Source organism: Haliotis asinina, chromosome 4 (genome assembly GCF_037392515.1).
Source record: "Haliotis asinina isolate JCU_RB_2024 chromosome 4, JCU_Hal_asi_v2, whole genome shotgun sequence".
Taxonomy (NCBI): Eukaryota; Metazoa; Mollusca; class Gastropoda; order Lepetellida; family Haliotidae; genus Haliotis; species Haliotis asinina.
This window is the reverse complement of record NC_090283.1, coordinates 47,447,035-47,468,823: the sequence shown is the minus strand read 5'-3', so window position 1 is coordinate 47,468,823 and position 21,789 is coordinate 47,447,035. Positions and strand designations below refer to the sequence as shown.

At 38.7% G+C, this 21,789-nt stretch overlaps 1 protein-coding gene across 1 annotated transcript in view; it reads left to right on the top strand.

Annotated features, from left to right (window-relative positions):
• LOC137281609 (UDP-glucuronic acid decarboxylase 1-like) overlaps window positions 1–21,789 on the top strand; it is a 59,795-nt gene that overhangs the window by 11,939 nt on the left and 26,067 nt on the right. Inside the window, exons 2-4 of the mRNA XM_067812946.1 lie at window positions 4,464–4,506; window positions 6,491–6,559; window positions 20,707–20,764. Coding sequence (XP_067669047.1) covers window positions 4,464–4,506; window positions 6,491–6,559; window positions 20,707–20,764 — 170 coding nt within the window. The remainder of the gene's footprint in view (window positions 1–4,463; window positions 4,507–6,490; window positions 6,560–20,706; window positions 20,765–21,789) is intronic.

Here is a 21,789-nt window from a genome sequence, read left to right as displayed (position 1 = left end):
GGTAACACTGGTGCCTTAGAACAAACTGAAGGAAACTACATCCGATCGGTTGAGTGATTCTCTTACACCAGATTTCATAATGGTATATCATTTGAAACCCAAAATTGCAGTATTCTACAAGTGTTTCGAGATAAGCTGATCGCATAAACAGGATTGAGTACTTTTCGCCAAACACAGCTCTTTCATCTCCCATTTTGGTGTACCTGAACCTTATTTCTACCAGATCTACAATAAGTGTTGTTTTCGAGACATTCATTATATGTTTGATCGCATCTTGTATTTTAGCCTACGTCAGTGGGATTTTGCGTTCATGCAGTTTATAAACTACACAGCGTATGACATCCTTATCAAAGCTATTCAGTTTGGGTTTCCTGCATGGTTTTGATTTTGATACGACCCCTGAGGTAACTGATTTGATTACAACTTTGTACACCTGGCTACATGTCAAGTTAAAGGCTTTACACATTCTATAGTAAACCCTGTCATAGCTGATGAGAGGTTTACCCCTTTGTTTCTCCAGTATGAAATACTGGTATAAATTAGCAGTTAATTGTTCTGCAGAGATATCAAGTTGGGTGCATGCTGCCAGTGATTGAAATAATTTTTCAACTCAACCCGACAGCCAGACTGGTGGCACATAAATGTTGCCTGCACATCTTGAAAGTTGCCTGCCCACCCTTAAGTAACCCTCTCTTTGATTGGTTCTTGTTGAACCATGTTTCGGGCTGGTGGAGAGAATTTCCAGGCAGCCCGACTGAAAATTTACCGGCCAAAGGCAGTCGGGCAGGTCGTTTTTTCGATCACTGCATGCTGCCATTTTAGTGCTCATACATAAAGTTAAACCTCTATAAGTGAACAAGATTATCTTTGCGATTTGAACTAAGATGTTTTCCTTATGTTATTACTTTGAATATACAGTGAAATCCCAATGAGCTGAATGGCTGGGTGATAAATTCAGCTTATCAATGTATTCAAGACACAGGTATGACTATGAGGGTAGGAAAAAGATGATCGAATATTGCTCAAATCCTATATTCAACATATCCTATATTCATCTAAAAAATATAGCACAAGAATATATTAGATGACATAGATAATGAAAATAAATAGAATATAAATATGAACTCATTTAAATACATTGTACTAGGACAATGACATACAAAATGCATGAATACCTCTTAAAATCCATGAACAAAATCTATCGGCAATCAACATATATACATGGCACTCATCTGCCTTTTGAACTGAGCCATCAGTGGATCAGTTAGTTACACCACAGGCAAACTGCAGTGCAAATGGGAGGTGAAGAATGATCTGAATGCCACGAGCGGCGCTTAAAATGTTGAATAAAACATATTTCACGTTTGTAATTATTAAACATGGGGTAGAAAATCAGAGAGCACAACCAAGTGAGGAAATGGGAGTGTACCTTTGATGGTAGCGATATTTTCTTTTGACATGAAAAATATTTTTCGATCCAAAGCAAGGGAAGTATGTTGCCAACCTTTGCTCGCTTCACTCACATATAAGATGACTTTTCATATTCTCTATCATGTCTATTCTGCGCAATCCCATTTGCACTACAGTTTGCCTGTGGCTACACCAGTTGTCTTCTCATTGACTGACTTTGACTTACGTACACAAGATTGCTGTTGTTTGAATCTCATGGGACCAAATTTCCTTCCCGAAATCAAAGGATGATAACTGTAACAGGGAATGGTCAGGACCGACATGTAGTTCGAGTTATGCATAATATTTGAGATGATAGCATTCGATTCATCGGGATTTTACTGTAACTACTACAAGCGTTCCATGTTAAAAAAAACAAAACTTTTTACTGTCATTTATGAATAATTATGTTCTGTATTTCAAAACTACAGTGTGTACTTAGTATGTTTGCAAACAGCGTTCGAAATAACCGCCGGCCAAGAGGCCCAGCGCCAGTTGTCATTGAATCGGACCAGCAGTTTCAAATATGTGCAGGCCCTTATGGCCTTGAATAAATTGTCTGTCAATTGTTTTTCACCTGGCATGTTTCCTCTTTTTTCTCAGTTTTCCGCCATCCATCTTGTTACGATAACCTACAGTTTCACTTCATGGTATTTCAGCGTTTTGCCGTAGGAATGCCAACACCAGTCTAACAAATAAAAACTCCTCTGTGTACCACAGGCTTTGCTAGATTCAGGGTTTAAAAAATATTTTGAAAAGTCACTTGCCAAGACTTCAAGAAAGTAACTTGTCCTGACTAATTTTCCACTTGCCCTGATTTTATGGCACAGTGCGTGATGTTAATGTTTACTGGACTATTTATCGGAGAGTAATAATTTCACTCTCTGCACGCTCTACTTTATTATTATTGCGGACTTGAATTAGCTTCATTATGAGGAAATATGAATTGAGATCCAAGTGGAAATTATCTAGTAGTCCACGGACAAGTAATATACCTGTATTTGATTGCCCGAAATGAAAACTGACTTGACCCGGACGTCGGGCGATGAGAATTTTTAACCCCAGAAGATTATGTAGAAACAGAGTGAACCTGTGTATAATGAAGTCTATTTTTTTTTGATTGGTTTGACTTTACCAAAATGGGCCTGAATATTTCATTCAGGGCTTGTAGATTTTGAAGCCTGCAGGTAGCAGCAAGCTCTGATAGCCATGTGGTAAATCAAACGCTGTTACGAATGTTGTTCAAATGTCCAGTCATCTCAAAATTTCAGGTTGCTAGGTTGAAACAAGTGAAGTACAAACATTACATACTCAAGGGTCATTTATGACTGTGCCATTGCAACATATATGGATTGAAGTATGAAATGACACATTGTAAACAACTTCAGAGGCTGTATAGGACATATTGATCCCTCATGGTACAATACACTACAAGTGCTACAACACCTGGGCACTGAAAAAAATGATTTTATGATAAATGTATTCATTAACCTACGTAAGTAATGAGCTTGAGAATGAATCATCAAGGCCATACAGAATCAAAAACTGCAGAAAAAGATGGATATATATTTGCAGCCTCAGATATTTTCATTTCAGTAAACAAATCCCATTAACTTTGGTGAACCTCCTGAAAACCTATTGCAGTTTCAGCATTTCCCCTAGGCGTAAAACTTTAGCAGTCATTATTACTCCCTGATGTCATGAGTGGGAGTCATAGACATGTTTTGGGGGTCAGCTTTATTCTGTTTGCCCATGGCATAAAAAGTTAGGATTCATCACGACTCCCTGATGTCATGAGAGGGAGTCATTGACATGTTTTGGGGGTCAGCTTTATTCTGTTTGCCCATGGCATAAAAAGTTAGGATTCATCACGACTCCCTGATGTCATGAGAGGGAGTCATTGACATGTTTTAGGGGTCAGCTTTATTCTGTTTGCCCATGGCATAAAAAGTTAGGATTCATCACGACTCCCTGATGTCATGAGAGGGAGTCATGGACATGTTTTAGGGGTCAGCTTTATTCTGTTTGCCCATGGCATAAAAAGTTAGGATTCATCACGACTCCCTGATGTCATGAGAGGGAGTCATGGACATGTTTTAGGGGTCAGCTTTATTCTGTTTGCCCATGGCATAAAAAGTTAGGATTCATCACGACTCCCTGATGTCATGAGAGGGAGTCATGGACATGTTTTAGGGGTCAGCTATATTCTGTTTGCCCATGGCATAAAAAGTTAGGATTCATCACGACTCCCTGATGTCATGAGAGGGAGTCATGGACATGTTTTAGGGGTCAGCTTTATTCTGTTTGCCCATGGCATAAAAAGTTAGGATTCATCACGACTCCCTGATGTCATGAGAGGGAGTCATGGACATGTTTTAGGAGTCAGCTTTATTCTGTTTGCCCATGGCATAAAAAGTTAGCATTCATCACGACTCCCTGATGTCATGAGAGGGAGTCATGGACATGTTTTAGGGGTCAGCTTTATTCTGTTTGCCCATGGCATAAAAAGTTAGGATTCATCACGACTCCCTGATGTCATGAGAGGGAGTCATGGACATGTTTTAGGGGTCAGCTTTATTCTGTTTGCCCATGGCATAAAAAGTTAGGATTCATCACGACTCCCTGATGTCATGAGAGGGAGTCATGGACATGTTTTAGGGGTCAGCTTTATTCTGTTTGCCCATGGCATAAAAAGTTAGGATTCATCATGACTCCCTGATGTCATGAGAGGGAGTCATGGACATGTTTTAGGAGTCAGCTTTATTCTGTTTGCCCATGGCATAAAAAGTTAGCATTCATCACGACTCCCTGATGTCATGAGAGGGAGTCTCGGACATGTTTTGGGGGTCAGCTTTATTCTGTTTGCCCATGGCATAAAAAGTTAGCATTCATCATGACTCCCTGATGTCATGAGAGGGAGTCATGGACATGTTTTAGGAGTCATGTCTAGCCTTATTTTGTACTGAGTGGTTATTTCAGAGTTATTAACACATTCTTTTGTATCTCTGTTTCAGTGGTGTACGGCAGTCTGCCTGGCATCAATGATGTTCAAAAGAGGTGAGCTTTTACCACTGTAATCTACCAGTCTACATGGCCAAATTGTCCTAAGCTTCCTATTTTGTAACCTTGTTCTTGTCTTCCCTGTGTTGTTTACTGGACTAGCTTCACTATACACCTTTATGGACTTTCTTGCATTGATATCAGAACCATATCGTTCCACTGCACACCTTCATCGTCTTCCCTGTGTTGATATCAGAACAGTATAGCAGCACTGTACACCTTCATCGTCTTCCCTGTGTTGATATCAGAACAGTATAGCACTACTGTCCACTTCATCATCTTCCCTGTGTTGATATCAGAACAGTATAGCTCCACTGTACACCTTCCTCGTCTTCCCTGAGTTGATATCAGAACAGTATAGCTCCACTGTACACCTTCCTCGTCTTCCCTGTGTTGATATCAGAACAATATAGCTCCACTGTACACCTTCATCATCTTCCCTGTGTTGATATCAGAACAGTATAGCTCCACTGTACACCTTCATTGTTTTCCCTGTGTTGATATCAGAACAGTATAGCTCCACTGTACACCTTCATCATCTTCCCTGTGTTGATATCAGAACAGTATAGCTCCACTGTACACCTTCATCATCTTCCCTGTGTTGATATCAGAACAGTATAGCTCCACTGTACACCTTCATTGTTTTCCCTGTGTTGATATCAGAACAGTATAGCTCCACTGTACACCTTCCTCGTCTTCCCTGTGTTGATATCAGAACAGTATAGCTCCACTGTACACCTTCCTCATCTTCCCTGTGTTGATATCAGAACAGTATAGCTCCACTGTACACCTTCATTGTTTTCCCTGTGTTGATATCAGAACAGTATAGCTCCACTGTACACCTTCATCATCTTCCCTGTGTTGATATCAGAACAGTATAGCTCCACTGTACACCTTCATCATCTTCCCTGTGTTGATATCAGAACAGTATAGCTCCACTGTACACCTTCATTGTTTTCCCTGTGTTGATATCAGAACAGTATAGCTCCACTGTACACCTTCCTCGTCTTCCCTGTGTTGATATCAGAACAGTATAGCTCCACTGTACACCTTCCTCATCTTCCCTGTGTTGATATCAGAACAGTATAGCTCCACTGTACACCTTCATTGTTTTCCCTGTGTTGATATCAGAACAGTATAGCTCCACTGTACACCTTCATCATCTTCCCTGTGTTGATATCAGAACAGTATAGCTCCACTGTACACCTTCATCGTCTTCCCTGTGTTGATATCAGAACTGTATGGCGCCACTGTACACCTTCTTCGTCTTCCCTGTGTTGATATCAGAACAGTATAGCAGCACTGTACACCTTCATCGTCTTCCCTGTGTTGATATCAGAACTGTATGGCGCCACTGTACACCTTCTTCGTCTTCCCTGTGTTGATATCAGAACAGTATAGCAGCACTGTACACCTTCATCGTCTTCCCTGTGTTGATATCAGAACTGTATGGCGCCACTGTACACCTTCTTCGTCTTCCCTGTGTTGATATCAGAACAGTATAGCTCCACTGTACACCTTCATCATCTTCCCTGTGTTGATATCAGAACAGTATAGCTCCACTGTACACCTTCATCATCTTCCCTGTGTTGATATCAGAACAGTATTGCTCCACTGTACACCTTCATCATCTTCCCTGTGTTGATATCAGAACTGTATGGCGCCACTGTACACCTTCTTCGTCTTCCCTGTGTTGATATCAGAACAGTATTGCTCCACTGTACACCTTCCTCGTCTTCCCTGTGTTGATATCAGAACTGTATGGCGCCACTGTACACCTTCTTCGTCTTCCCTGTGTTGATATCAGAACAGTATTGCGCCACTGTACACCTTCTTCGTCTTCCCTGTGTTGATATCAGAACAGTATTGCTCCACTGTACACCTTCCTCGTCTTCCCTGTGTAGCATCCCACTGTATGTATGAGCGGCAGGAGGTGTGCTGATGACTTAATGCTATGATGCCATTCTTGCTTCTATTCCAGAAATGCCAACCGATACATAGAAAGGGAAATTCAGATGCTGGAATCTAAAATCCGAGATCTTGAAAAAGGGTGAGTATTCTCATACATGAAGTTTATAAATAAAGGCCTGATATATGTTGTATGTGGAATGGGTGTGAGGCAAGGTTGGGTGCGAGCCAAGGATGGGTGTGAGACAAGGGTAGGTGTGAAGCAAGAATGTGTGTGAGACAAGGGTAGGTGTGAGGCAAGAATGTGGGTGAGACAAGGGTAGGTGTGGGGAAAGGGTAGGTGTGAGACAAGGATGGGTTTGACACAAGGATGTATATGAAACAAGGGGGGTTGAGGTCGGCAAGGGTGAGTATGACACAAGGATGGCTGTAAGACAAGAGTTTGTAAAAATGCAAGTTTTAATGTAAGTTTTGTTTTTCAAGATTTACATAACACTATGCACAATAATACCATAGTTTCAATAATACTCAGGTCTATGTTTTGCATGATCTTCATAGTTCCTTATTAAGATATTGCAAATGGTAAAATGGACATAAAATGGACGGTGATGACATTGGTCAATCAATGTCTGATAAGGCTAAAACTGCAGTTTAAGTGAATACAGCTGTACAAGGACTCCTTACTGCCCTCAAGACTAGCTAAGTGGTTAAGTGGTTCGCTCGTGCCAAGGATCTGGTTCAATTCCCCTCATGGGCACAATGTGTGAAACCTATTTCTGGTGTCCCCCACTGTGCTATTTTTCTAATATGGCTAGAAATGGGGCTAAACTGTACTCACTCACTCAGAGGATGAAGGACCAGTCATATCATGATGTTAATGTCACATGTGAGGTCAGGTTCTCCTCCTTGCATGCAGGTGACTGAGCAAGTTAGAGCTGCCATTTACACCCAGACCTTGATTCAATTCATTTTCCGATATTGGACCCTCAATTGATCATTTTTTATTCAGTTCTTCATACAGGTACAAACATCAGATTTCATTTACCTCCCAGAATCATCTTTTTTTATTTTTAAATCCATTATCAACTATTGATGCCTGCTAACAAGAATTTTATCACTTTATGATAAGCCGGGTATCAACCAATCACGTTTCATCACGTTTCATATTTCAGCATTCAAAAGTGCTGGAGAGTTGGAGACAAAATGATGTTATGACTGTGTTGAAATAATTTAAATTCGTATTGAAATATTGAATTGAAACAGTGATAATGGTTATTAAAAACTGAAACTAAGGTGTCCGATTCAATTTTTAATGAATCGAACTGATTAATTGCAGCCCTGCAACAGGTAAAATGTTAAGCTCCAGGGATCAACAGGTCTAAGTACTGAAGATAGTCTTGCAGTTTGCTTTACTGACAATTCAACAAATACACATGTATTCAGTTCTGTTTTACTGTCCATGGAAGTTTTGTTGGAGTTGCAGTGGCGGAGTGGTTTGGGCGTCTGACTTTGTATTCTGGCAATTAAGTGCCGGACTCTGAGGGTGTGGATTCAAATACCAACCAAAGTTACCAGAATCTGTACTTTGCTGAGAAAGTATAGTCCCAAATATAATATCTTACATGCGAAGTAATGCCGTAACAGGCGACTAACAGGATCGGGTGGTCAGGCACCCTGATATGGATCATAATATGGATCACTGGATTGTTTGGTCAAAGTTTGATTATTTACAGATAACTGCCATATTGGACTATTTCTGAATATGGCGTAAAATTATCTTCACTCACTCACTCATTGTTGTCTACATTCCAAACAAACAGAGATTCTTGAAGCTACGCTCATGATGTTTTGCATGCTACATTCTACAAAGTCCAGACATTGATTTTCTTATCATCATTTGTGGGGGAAGTGCTCATTTGTTAAACAAGGAAGCTCATTCACTCACTCACTCACTCACTCACTCACTCACTCACTCACTCACTCATAGAAGTGAATTCAAAACCACCCTGCGGATAAATAAACAGGTATTTGTTCTACAAGGAAGCCTCTCACTTTGATGAATCAGTTATTAGCTGTGTGATAGTGTAACATTGTATCAACTCTTCCCTGCCATTTTTGTGAACTTGTGTAAATGATAGGGCTGTAATGATGCATTGAATTATCTATGGATTTCGTTTGTTGAGTCTCAGATAGCAATTAATCACCACAGTCTATTTTAGACCACGCCCTTGCGCCATTGGCGCATGATAGTTAAAAATGACACTCTGTCCCTTAACCTCGTGAGTCCGATTGGCTCACTACAAAAATAATCTGACTCATATCAATCATGTAGAAACATACCTCTACAAACTCTTTAACATTTACAAAATATTTTCAGAATTCCGACTGATACATCAGCATTCATATTCCCCGCTGTGCCGTACACGATTTCCCACATCTGATGCGATGCCTAAATCAATGCATGAAGCTATATATATGTAGGTTATTCAAGTCATGCTGTTTTGTTATACATTAAGAGTTACGTCCCCTACCAGTGTATTTCCCTGGTCTATATCAAAGAGCAGTAACTGAAGCTGAAAATACAGTTTGCAGGTATTGAAATAAAGCGTAGCTGAAAAGTTGTTTGCTGCTGCATTTTTCAAAAGAAAAAAGAACAAAAACTGATAGAGAAAATGCCAAAACTGTTGCGAAGTCAAGTTCTAATATAATATTTGAGATGAAACTATCAAAAGCCAATGACACGCCAACTAATGTTAAAACTAAGAAGAAAACATCCACCCGCTCGTTCCAAACGAAATGGCAAGGTTTGTATCCGTGGGTTCCCTGTAATGGGTGTAAAAACAAAATGACTTGTGCACTTTGCCTGAAAAGTGAAAAATGTAATATTTTCCCTAATGGAACTGACAATTTCCTTACTTCCACGCTCAAGAGACATGCTGATAGTTCCGACCATAAACTTGCTTTGCAAGTTGAATGGTTGAAGGGACAAATGAAAATGGCAGTGAAAAATATGATTCATTGTCAGAAAAGGCAGCAATTCAATGTAAATTATCACTTTAATTCATACAACTGAACAGCTATTTGCGTGACAAATTTATTAAAATTGCAGAGTGAATTCATTGTCTCCCGTGTCTTTTCTGATGACCCACCTACAATAGCAAATGTCCCACTTTTTAATTTTTATCAACCATGGGCCAAGGGCCCACATTTCTAAAAAGTAAATTAGACACTGAATCATGGCTAGAAATTAAATACTGTCGATGCATTGATAGTATGTGTGACTGTCGATAGTTTAATAATTGACTTCCATTGATAAATGTGCAGCGCAAAGTACTAGATTCATTCACTTTCACAATTGTTTAATATATCTTCTCCAGAATTGATCTCTAACTTTATACTCTTGATAGAAACTTAATCAAAGAAACTTTTTTTGTTACATTGTTCATTACTCAAAATGTATTATTTGTATATACATATTTTCAGTGCTGTAAATGTGATAGGTGTACATATGTGTCTCTTGCGAACTTAACACCTTCTATCTCAACTTCTTGCTTTCATTTTGTACTTAGGCCTGTAGCCTTTATACTGAATAAAGCCTTCTTCAGTAAGTCTTCACAACTTGCAAACACAGAAACCAAGGACACACTTTTGTAGATGTTTGAAGCAAGGAAAACAAGGAATGCGTTAATGCTGAAGCAGTCTGTGGTACCTGGCTGTTACCTTTGTGCAAAGATGCATCCATATGCAGTAAACATTGAAGGTTATTCATGCCACACCCAGCTCAACAAAACCAATGTCTTCTCAATGCCATTGGTGAAAAACCTTATAGGTCTCTGTGCCAGTTTCTTTTTACATGAAGCTATGAATTTAAAGTAAATATTCATCCATTAGATTGTGGTTTCACTTTGTTTGTGTGAGTTTTTACAGTTTCTATTGACCAAAGTGTGTTAGGGACTCTGAGTTAGGGTAAGGCTTGTGAAAGAAATACTGCCGAGAATGAAATGGAATAGGGCCACACTCCAAGGTGAAATAGTTGGAGTTGAATGATTGAAACCCACAACTATTTCAATGGAAACAAACACAAACACAATATCACACTGTATGGAACAAACTTTCTGCTCAAACTCTGATCATTGTGATCTGTTATCGTAGACTAAAGGACAGCTGTGTCTTGTTGGTAATATCTGTGTACATATTCCAGAGTTGGTTGGTTGGTTGGTTGGTTGGTAGGGGTGGATGATAAAACCAATTAACCTATATATTGCAGTTTGAACTTAGAAATATGATATATTGCAGCACACTTTTCACGAATCTGTTCACCCTATACAATAGGCAATTTCCATGATCGGTAATTGTAGTGATCATGTATTTCTTTTACAGTATTATACATTAATGGTTTTGAGCATGTTTAATGGTCATTATGTATTTGCAGATAAATTTGTGGAAAGGGCATTCACATTGTACATGCTGCTCCATAAAAATCATCATCACCCCTAGCCATATATTATAAACAGTTCCTTAAACACACTTATCTTATAAACAAGGTTGAATAGAGCAAATGAGATCTGGGTTGATATATTCTCTTTGATACATGAACACCTATTGTGTATGTAAACCATATAATACCTTATGTCAGAAATCGTTCTGTATGTATGTATACACGTTCTATGGTCTGGTTCTATATCTGGTTAATGTAATACACTTGGCATTGTTGAGAGATCTTTTTGTTCAAGTGGGTGTTTATATACCTGGTAGTACAATGTATCTGTCTCATGTTGAAAGCCAGTAAGGGAAACATGGGGTAACTTAATGGTAAAAGCATCCATTGTCACGCCTAAGACAAGGTTCAATTCCCCACATGGGTACAATGTGTGATGCCTCTATCTGGTGTACCCCTGCTTGATAATTGCTGGAATGTTGCCAGATGTGGCATAAGACATAACGCGCACACTGAAAGCCAGAAATGCTTCAGTACACTTGTCCTTAGATATTACAGTTGATCATATCGTAACCACATCGTATTTAACAGTAATGAAAAGTTGGTTTTCAAAACACTGGGATGTGTTATGGTTAAGAATTTACCGTGACAACAGTTTAAGAAATCCCCTGTGAACCAGCAAAACAGAACAAAGACAAGCTTAAAATATTCAGATATTATTATTATGCAATGAGAGCAAGGTATACAAAGTCACAAGTCAATATAACAATGCAGATTTCAGGTACAATTCAAGAGAGACAAAATCTATGTCAATGGGTAACAAAATACAATATAGGCCCTCGAATAAGTCTCCCGGAAGTAGACACACAGAAAACTAGGAGCAGATAAATTCTGAAAAGCAAAAATTATAAAAGTGTTGACCAGCTGTTAAAACGAAATGTGACCCATCATAGGTTTTATTCAAAACACTAAATCTTGTGACCCAATAATAATTATTACTTAATTAATAACAAAAATATACAGAAAATGCACACTAGTAACAGATGCTATCACTACAGAGCAACCAAACATTCCAGGATGCACATTCCGGCATTCTATCCACACATAGACAGTGTTCAAAGATAGTTTGAGTTTAAATATATCCCATGATCCATGTCACAGAAGTCAAACTCAGTAATCATTTGAAATTGACCAAACAACTGTCCATGATATTTTCTCATAATGAAACCAGTTAGTTTCACTTTAAACAATATTGTAAGTCAAATACACTGAAATTATGATTGTGAATCCTCATAATTTTACCTTGCCAATTGAACATAGGATAAAAGTTGTTTAACAAACGATCACTGATTCATATCACTGTTTTACTGGGTTGTATTACAAGGGGGTAAGCCCAGTAGTTGGAACAGTGAAACAAATGCATGTGTTGTACTTGGTAAGGGTTTACTTAGACCAACCCCATTTGTTCTCAGTGTTCCATTTAATGTGCATATCCCCCTGAAATACAAACAAGCAAAGCGATTTGAAATTATGATGGTTTGTTTGCGAATTTGCAGTCTTAATTTCAGTTTATTTAACAGGCTTTATTTGATATACTGTTTGAAGTGAAATTCACTTGTATGTTTTCACTGCAAAAAGTCTATAACCACTGTAGCTGAGATTGAATGTGACATGACCTCTGTCATATAAGTAGTACGTAGTAGTCAGTGGGATTAAGTTTGAAACTGTCTCTTGACCCATATGAAGTAAATGAAACCCAGTTGTCACAGCGGTTGAGTTTGAATAGTCCAGCAGTGAATATCACGGTTAGACTTCCTGGATGCATTTATTTTTATGATAAATTATGTCGCTGTTTGCAAGCAGGCCATTAATAATGTGGTTGCTTCACTTAGCAGTCATAAACAAGCTGTTCCTGAGTTGTATAGGGGCGGTGGAGTAGCCTAGTGGTTAAAGCGTTCGCTCGTCACGCCGAAGACCCGTGTTCGATTCCCCACATGGGTACAATGTGTGAAGCCCATTTTCTGGTGTCCCCAGCCGTGATATTGCTGGAATATTGCTAAAAGCGGTGTAAAACCAAACTCACTCACTCACTCCTGAGTTGTATCACTGTTTCTGTTTTCAGAAAATGCTATTGTTCCCCTTGATTACTGTCAGTTGTTAACACTATCCATAGGCAGATCCAGGAATTTTCAAAGATGGCTGAGGTGGGGTGGGAGTTCCGCCAAGGCAAAACATCGAAACATAGGGTGTGTGTGTGCATGCATTTTTCGTGTATGTGTTTCGAACCCCATGAACCCCCTTGGCTTCGCCAATATGCGTTGACAGGGGAGGTAATCTGGCCACTTTGCTTTATACGCATTTGAGATGGTGATGAGAAGAATAGTGAACCTCGGGGAACATTGCCTCCCATGGATAGAGGATTGATCCTACTACCTGTTAGAGATAGAATATGGATCCCACACAACTGGGGCATGCACGCATACACGCACGCACGCACGCACGCACGCACGCACGCACGCACGCACGCACGCACGCACACATCCCATGGATAGAGGATAGATCCTACTACCTGTTAGAGATAGAATATGGATCCCACACAACTGGGGCATGCACGCATACACGCACGCACGCACGCACGCATGCATGCACACCTCGGTGCTGATGATACCAGACTTGATTGTTTACAGACTGCCATCATGTAACTGGATTAATTCATTAAACCTTAGTCTAAACAGCTTGCTGAATTGTTCTCAGACACCTGACCCTGCTGGATGGAATAATTTCATAAGGTTCTTTATAGCGGATGGGTATGTTCAGGCAGTTTGGACTGCAATAAATAGAGGCCTATTAAACCAATATTTGCATAAAAATACAAGAAATAAAGTACACCTCATTATCCACAAAATATCCTGCTTTTTGAAAAAATATAGAGTTAAGGCTAAAACGATTATAAAAATATAACTGAATTACTTGATTTAATGTGAAATGTATTTCATATCAGGAACCTCTATAAATTGTTCAGTTTTTGAGAGCCTGATTTCTGTAATATATTATTGAATAATCTTGTATTCTGCTGAGCTAAAATGGAGTTTTCTATGCGCAAATCTGGGCACGATGGTAAGTTATCGCCTGTTTCTGTGAAATAATATTCGCAAATGTTTGCCGAAAAGAAATGGTATTTTCAGTTCATCATGTGTGAGAGAGAGACCGCCTCTGTGGTGTAGTGGTTAGAGAGTAGGCCCAGGGAGCAGAAGGTCATGGGTTTTGATCACCCCCTGCATAATACCTATAGACAATACGGTACTTGTTGATGGTGACTGGCATTAAGTGGTACCAACTGGAATAGTCTGCTCGGAGTCAGTTTAATGTGACTGAGTGGGGTATTCATGGTATATCACTGAGCCGGCACTATAAAACCAGCTTAAGTCTGGGCTAGTACAAGCTGCCACACATAGGACCAGATAGCTTCGAAACTTTGATTGAAAAAATGCCTAATGTCTAGTGTCCCGAAATTCTTCTTCTAAATTTGACTGATATTGCATTTCCTTTTTCATATGTGTCATATGGAATAAAAAAAAAACAACCAAGACTGCAAAGTTACTTGAACGAGTTTAGGATTTTTTGGTAAAACTCTTTGTTGGGTCATGACTTTAACATCTTGTTCCTCCTGTTTTGTTTCTAAAGGCCTCAACACTGGTAAGTAGACTTCAGGATTGTAGCATTTCCCCATACAGATAATCGCTATGTTTTTGCTCACCCGGTTTCATCTCCACATCTGCTACCCTCCTGGGGCTCCTTTCACAAAGCAGCCTTTATTTAATAAGTCTGAGGTAACCTTAGTGAAATGTCAAAGGATGGGGGTTAAGGTTAACCGTAGTAAAGGTGCCCCAGGTCTGATCACTGCCTCCAGTGTTTAGGCAACCATTATTAGAACCTTGAAAGCTGGTTACGGAATCTGACATGTAGTGACATTATTGTTGATTTTTTCACTCATTTACATTCATATTATCAGATTGTTTCAAACTTGCAGCCATGTAATATGGAAACATGGTCAATAATAATATTTACTGGATGTTTGAAATGACAAAGAAATTCAAACTGGCCAACAAAATAATTTAGCCAAGGAATGGCTACTCCGTATCATGACAGTCATCAACTGTTGTAGACTTACCTTTGAGGTGGATGACAGTCTTGTTATTCTTGGCTGCCAGCTGCAGACCCGTGAAGGTCTGGGTAGAATAGGCGTTCAGCAACCCATGCTTGCCATAAAAGGCAACTCAGCTTGTCTTAAGAGGCGACTAACAGCACTGGGAGGTCAGACTGCTGACTTAGTTGACACATATGGTCGGTTCCCAGTTGTACAGATTGATGCTCATGCTGTGGATCACTGGTGCAGATTGTTTACAGACCGCTGCCATAGAGCTGGAATATTGTTGAGTGCGGTCTCGATGCTCATGTTGTTAATCACTGGTCCAGATTATTTACATACAGCTGCCATAGAGCTGGAATATTGCTGAGTGTGGCGTACAACTAGGGTCACTCACTGCCAGTGCCAGCCAGGTGACTGACGGTAGTGATAGTATAGTGATAGCTCAACATCTGGCACCTCTGTGTAAGGAACATGAAGTTCACCTTGTATAATTCATTAATTGTGACTATTCAATGGTTTGTTGACTTCTAGTCTCACAAATTAAGTAACAGTTATAAAAACTTTTGAATTTACATTATGAAACATAACTGAAATTAAAGTACCCATTTTCTTAATTGATTTACTGGAAGAAGGGATGCAGCTTTTGATATTCATTTCCCTCATTCCCGTTCTTGAGCCCTGGCTTGCATATTGCTCAGAAGGATCAAACCATGTTCACTCACTCACCCACTTTACCAAACCCATTCTGTCATCATTTCTTTGTTTGTGGACTTTTGTGATGCAATTGCTTTGTGAGCAGCAGTGAAAATATATCTGTGTAGTTCTTCATATGGTTTGGATTTTTTGGCTTGGGCTAGTTGGTGTTGTCTATGCTTGTAGGATAACTGAAAGTGATAGGAACTGACACCGATCAAATCATTCTCTACATTTCAAGGCTTAGGCAATCAGGCCGAAAAATTATAAATTCCAAATATTATTATATTTTCTTATTGTTGCCTTTGTTTCTGTAAACCAAGGACTATGAATGTCCGGGGTAGAATAAGTTTTCTGCAACCTATGCTTGCTACAAAAGGCGACTATGCTTGTCGTAAGAGGAGACTAACGAGATTGGTCAAGCTCACTGACTTGGTTGACACAAGTCATCAGTTTTAATAATTGAGCAGATCGATGTTCATGCTTTTGATCACTGGATTGTCTGGTCCAGACTCGATTATTTATAGACCACCACCATATACAGGTCAAATTTTATGGATAGCAACTTCTTGAGTTTATTTTTACGATGTTTCGGGACTTATCCTAGCCCCCTTATTAGGTTGAGCTGAACTGAACTGATGAAGGGGCTAGGATAGCCCTGAAACATGGTGAAAACTGACTAAAAAAAAAAAAATTGCCATCCATGAAATTTGTCCTGTATTACTACACCAACTTCTAAATGCCGTTGAAGAATCACACCGCCATATAGCTGGAATATTGCTGATAGTGGCATAAAACTACACTCATTCACTTACTCCATGTAGACCAAGAAAAGAACTCTGTTACATTAACATGGGGAAGATATCAACATTGATATTCACGTTAATGACTGTATGCTACAGTGAATAACTGACAAGTATTATTTGTTCAACATACTGGATTTTGTTATGACTGAATAGAACAGTGAAAAACATAGTAATCATTAACTACAGGTAAAACAATTAAATGTCAATGATGCTGAACCAGATCGTTGCAAAACTCTTGCTTTTTAATACACTCAAATAAATATTACACTAAAATTTTCATGACTCCCAAATATTGAAAACGACTCTCCAAAGGAAATACTGTGAGTCACCATGAGTCTCAATACAGGACAAATTTTTATGGATAGCAACTTCTTGAGTTTATTTTCACAATGTTTCGGGCCTTATTCTAGCCCCGTCATCAGGTTGAGCTGAACTGAACTGAACGGTAAGGCTTAAAGGACCACTCAACTCAATTTTTTGGTACTCTTTTTATCACTGCATATGAAAGACTTTTGGTTAGTCATAAACGAAACACCATTTTTTAAAAAAAAAACTTTGTTAATTAATACCAAGCGCTTACAAGTTGCTAAAAAGGTGTCTACTTCTCTCTCGCCCGCAAACGAAACCGCAGACAGCTTACGTAACTCTGTCGCCAAAGTCCTACAGTGACGTCATAGAAGGAACGATTTCCCGTTAAATGTATAGAAAATGTGTAGGAAGCTCGTCATTTTGCTGATTTCTCGACGTCACCAAAGACGTGCCGAATTGTTCTGTTGCCGTCAATTGTTCCTTGGGATCGGGTGATGGTGTCACTATGCACAGATTTCCTCCAGACTCCGTAGTTTGTGCTTAAATTGGTTGTTAGTGTGTGCGAAGTGAGCTTTCTGGAAGCCTGTGGTATATACCAAATTGGATGGTTCGCTCCCAACCGCTTGGTTCGCTTCCAAGATAGAAAATGGAGTTCAAGTTTCATCGAGTTTATGAAATCAAGACTGCTTACTACACATTGCTGACCATAAGGATTTTTCATGGATATATCGCTTTCTTCCTCGGAAACGAGGTTGTGGTCGAAGTGACAATATTATCGTAAGTAATTTTATATTGACCCCTTATATTGACCGATTCCTAGGCTGAAATTGTTATGTTATAAGCAATGTCATGTAAAATCCTAATGTCCATCAATAAAATACATATTTTACTACCAGTAGAAAGTAATTTTGATTTTGTAAGTCGGTGAAAACAAACTTAAATAGCATTCATCCTCAGACAGGGCACCGCCATTTTTTAAAATCCTGAAGTCAGGGGCTAAAGTCCGTTAGAATTATTGAGATTATGATTTGTTCTCATCAAGTTACAAAATCAAAACTACTTTTTACTGGTAGTTAAATATGCAGTTGAATCATGGCCAAAAGGATTTTGCATGACACAAATTTTAACATAAGAACTTCTTCCAAGGAAGCAAGGTTGGGGTCGAAGTGACATTTATATTGCAAGCAATGTTATATTGACCTCCACCTCACTTGCAAGAGTGAAATTGTTATGTTATAAGGAATGTCATGTAAAATCCCTTTGTCCATCAATGAAATACAGATTTTACTACCAGTAGGAAGTAATTGTCCCTTTGTAAGTCAGTGAAAACAAACTTAAATAGCATTCTTCCCAAGACAGGGCACCGCCATTTTTGAAAATCGTGAAGTCAAATCCATTTGAATTAATGAGATTATGTATGGTTTGTTCTCATCAAGTTAGAAAATCAAAACTACATAAATATGTATTTGAATCATTAGCAAAAGGAGTTTGCATGACACAACCTGTAACATTACCTACGCGAGGTCAGGGTCGAAGTGAAAATACTGCGCGATAAATTTCTTCATTTGCTAAATTTACTTGGTTTGTAACGTTCACTCACCAGTATGTAGACACTTGTCAATATACGTCTTTATACTTGGTCTCATAATCCTAATTACTTCATAATCATACTTGCATGCATTTTGAAACTTAATAAAAAGAAGCAATCTGCGAATGTATAACAGGAATGTAATATGTAGACATTTCATAGTTTTCCTATATGGATCATATATAATTTGCACGCACACCCTAGTGTATGTCGTCTGCGTCATTACATTTAACGAGGAAAACAATGATTCTGTTGAAAGCTACGACAACTTATTGAAAACAAAAATGCAAATATTAAAATTAAAGTTATAGGAGCAATGTCAGGCTATTACCTTCTTCGAGGAATGTATCCATCAATATCCACAAAAACGAGTGATATATAATTCATCTGCAGATTTCCCAAGTGATGTGTCTTTTAAAAGTCTAACGAAAATGTGAAGTATCGTTTCAGGTTTTGCACATTGCTGCATAGTTTCATTGGTTACCCAAGATAGCACACCTGGCAACTAATTGCATAATGTGCGTCATTCTTTATTCAAGTTATTTAGTTAGCCAATAATGAGCAATCAATCAATGTATTGGCAGTTAATCCTTTGAAAGAAGGGTGTTGTTTTACATAGACACAGACACGACAGGGTGTATTCAGTATAGATTAGTAAATGTACATACATAAACACTACCTTTTGACAAATCCCCCATTTAAATCCCCATGAAAGTAATTAATCAATCAGCTTGTTATCGGTTAATCCTTTGATCAATCCCGACAAAAGAAATGCCAAATGGGGGCCTTTGTCGGGTAATCTAAGTGGTGTTACCACTAATTATACCTGTTATAAATTCATTAACTGAGCATCAAGTGAATAATGACAAATAACGTGTAGGTTTATACCACCTAACACGGATTACAACCTAGCGACACCAAGTGATTTTGACAGAATCGTCTATGAAAACAAGGGTTGTAACTAAATGATAGTAGATTGTGAGAACATATAGCTTTCATTTTTCTCAACAGCTTTCGTGATTTCAGGTGTGTACAAACCTGTAAACGAAATAGTTTAACCCCTGAAATGTAGATGAATACTGCACAGACCCTAATTTCTATACCCACTATTATGTCACGGAGACGCGCCGCTCTGATTGGTTGAAATTTCGTTTGCGGTTGACAATTGTGCACTGTTGACAAAAAGGTCGATTTAAGGTAATTAAAGATCGAAATGATCAGTTTTAATGTCGGGGTTTCATTTATAACGATGTCAGCAACTGATTTTGCATTTGTATCCTATTAGAGTATATGTGACCTTTAACTGTTGACTCTTAAGCCTTAACTGTTAAGAGAGTCAACAGTTAGGCCTTACTGTTCAGTTCAGCTCAACCTGATGAGGGAGCTAGGATAAGCCCCGAAAAGTCGTGAAAATAAACTCAAGAAGTTGCTATCCATAAAAATTTGTCCTGTATTACTACACCAACTTCTAAATGCCGTTGAAGAATCACCATGAGTCTCTTTTTGTAAAGTCTGTGTACATCCTAGGTTAAACTTTCTGTCACATTTAATGGTCACAGACAAACTGGCCAGGAATTGTGGATTATAACATTGTCTCTGTTTATGCAGCGTTCATAGGAGCAACAGCTTAGCCTCAGCTTTTCTTTTCATAAATGGAATATGACACTGTACCCATGCTTGAGCTGGCGACTATATCCTACTCTCAGATCAGATTTCTTGGTGTGTGGCCAATCCTTCCTACCCTGTAACCTCCAAACCACAACCTCCATTCTCCTCCATTGGAGTTCAGGTGTGAGTGCAGATGTTTCCGTGTATGATCTGTTATTGCACCTGTATCTGCATCTGTTTGTGCATAACTCTCTACATGACATTTGTCAATACGACTGTGTGTGCGTTTGTGTGTGTGTGTGTATTGATGTGTATTGCAGAGAATTTTCATAATGCGATACCAAAGCATATGCTGCGACATGTATTGCAAACAAGGAAGTTTGTGTTAACGAAACACTACATAAATTTATCAATTTAATGCTTGGAACGAGAACACCATAAAATCACTGTTCTTGATTAAGTTTTAATAAAAATGTTTAATCATAACAAAATATAAATAATGTTCGGTACAAAATGAAACAAGTTTTCCGAGTGTTACATGTCAAAATACTGGTTTTCAATCATCGTATTGCAATGGGTATCATTTCATGTCTGAACCGGTAAAGACTGGTTGTAATTAGCGTGCAGCCCAAGTGTGTATGCATGCATGTGGAAGCGTAGGTACATGTGATGCCAATGCTTGTGTTTCTTGTTCCAGGAAAAAGACATATCCTGAGGTGAAGTTCCTGACTTATAAAGACAGGAAAAGGATTTTGGTAAGCTCTTCCATGAAAGGTCCATGTCTGTAGTACTACCACGAAAACACGAAAGCACATCTTGTGAGTGAGTGAGTGAGTGAGTGAGTGAGTGAGTGAGTGAGTGAGTGAGTGAGTGAGTGAGTGAGTGAGTGAGTGAGTGAGTGAGTGAGTGAGTGAGATACCATGCTCAGCACTATTCCAGCTATATGATGCCAGTCTGTAAATAATCGGGTCTGGACCAGACAATACAGTGATCAACAGCATGAGCACCTGCAGTTTTGCAACCAACTGGTTCCCGATTTCAACGGTTGATATTAGTCTGTGTAGACTATTATCTCTGTCAATATTGTTGATTTTGCTTATTTGCAACAAATACTCTATGTTGCCAATATGATATGTATCATAAATATTGGGTAATGAATATGAATAATTATTCACAAATGCAATATTATCGAACATAAAAAAGTTATCAATGTTCATCAAATAGCATCTTCTATAATGCCATACAGTATTGTAGTTAAGTGAACGATGCACAGTATGGAATGCCTATGTCGACAGTGTTAATTTAGTAATCGTAGTAATTACCAGTGATCTCATGACACTCAAACTGGTATGTAATAGAGTTGACAGTAGCATCTGTGACCTTAATTGGCAAACTAAGATGACTTGCCTTATTGAAAGTCTCGTATATATTCCATTCTTGCATACCTCACTTTGAAAAGGAACATAAGGGTTCAAAAGAAAACATGTTGCTTTAAGGGTTCAAAATAAGAAATAGTAAATATTTCATTAATATTCAGTCAGTATGAAGGGCTACAGTTTGATTCTTCAAATATGCAAGTGAATGGTAGCAGCCTTAATGAACTTGATCAACTGTGTTCTACATCAAAATTCAATGGATTCAGTTCATCTGAGCTATGCCCTACAGGAGGAGTTGTACAACACCCTTAGATCCCCCCTGGATACAGTATGACTTCTAGACTGAATGAAGTTTGACAAATCATGGTAGTCTACTACTGGTCTAAAATATCCAAAACTGACCC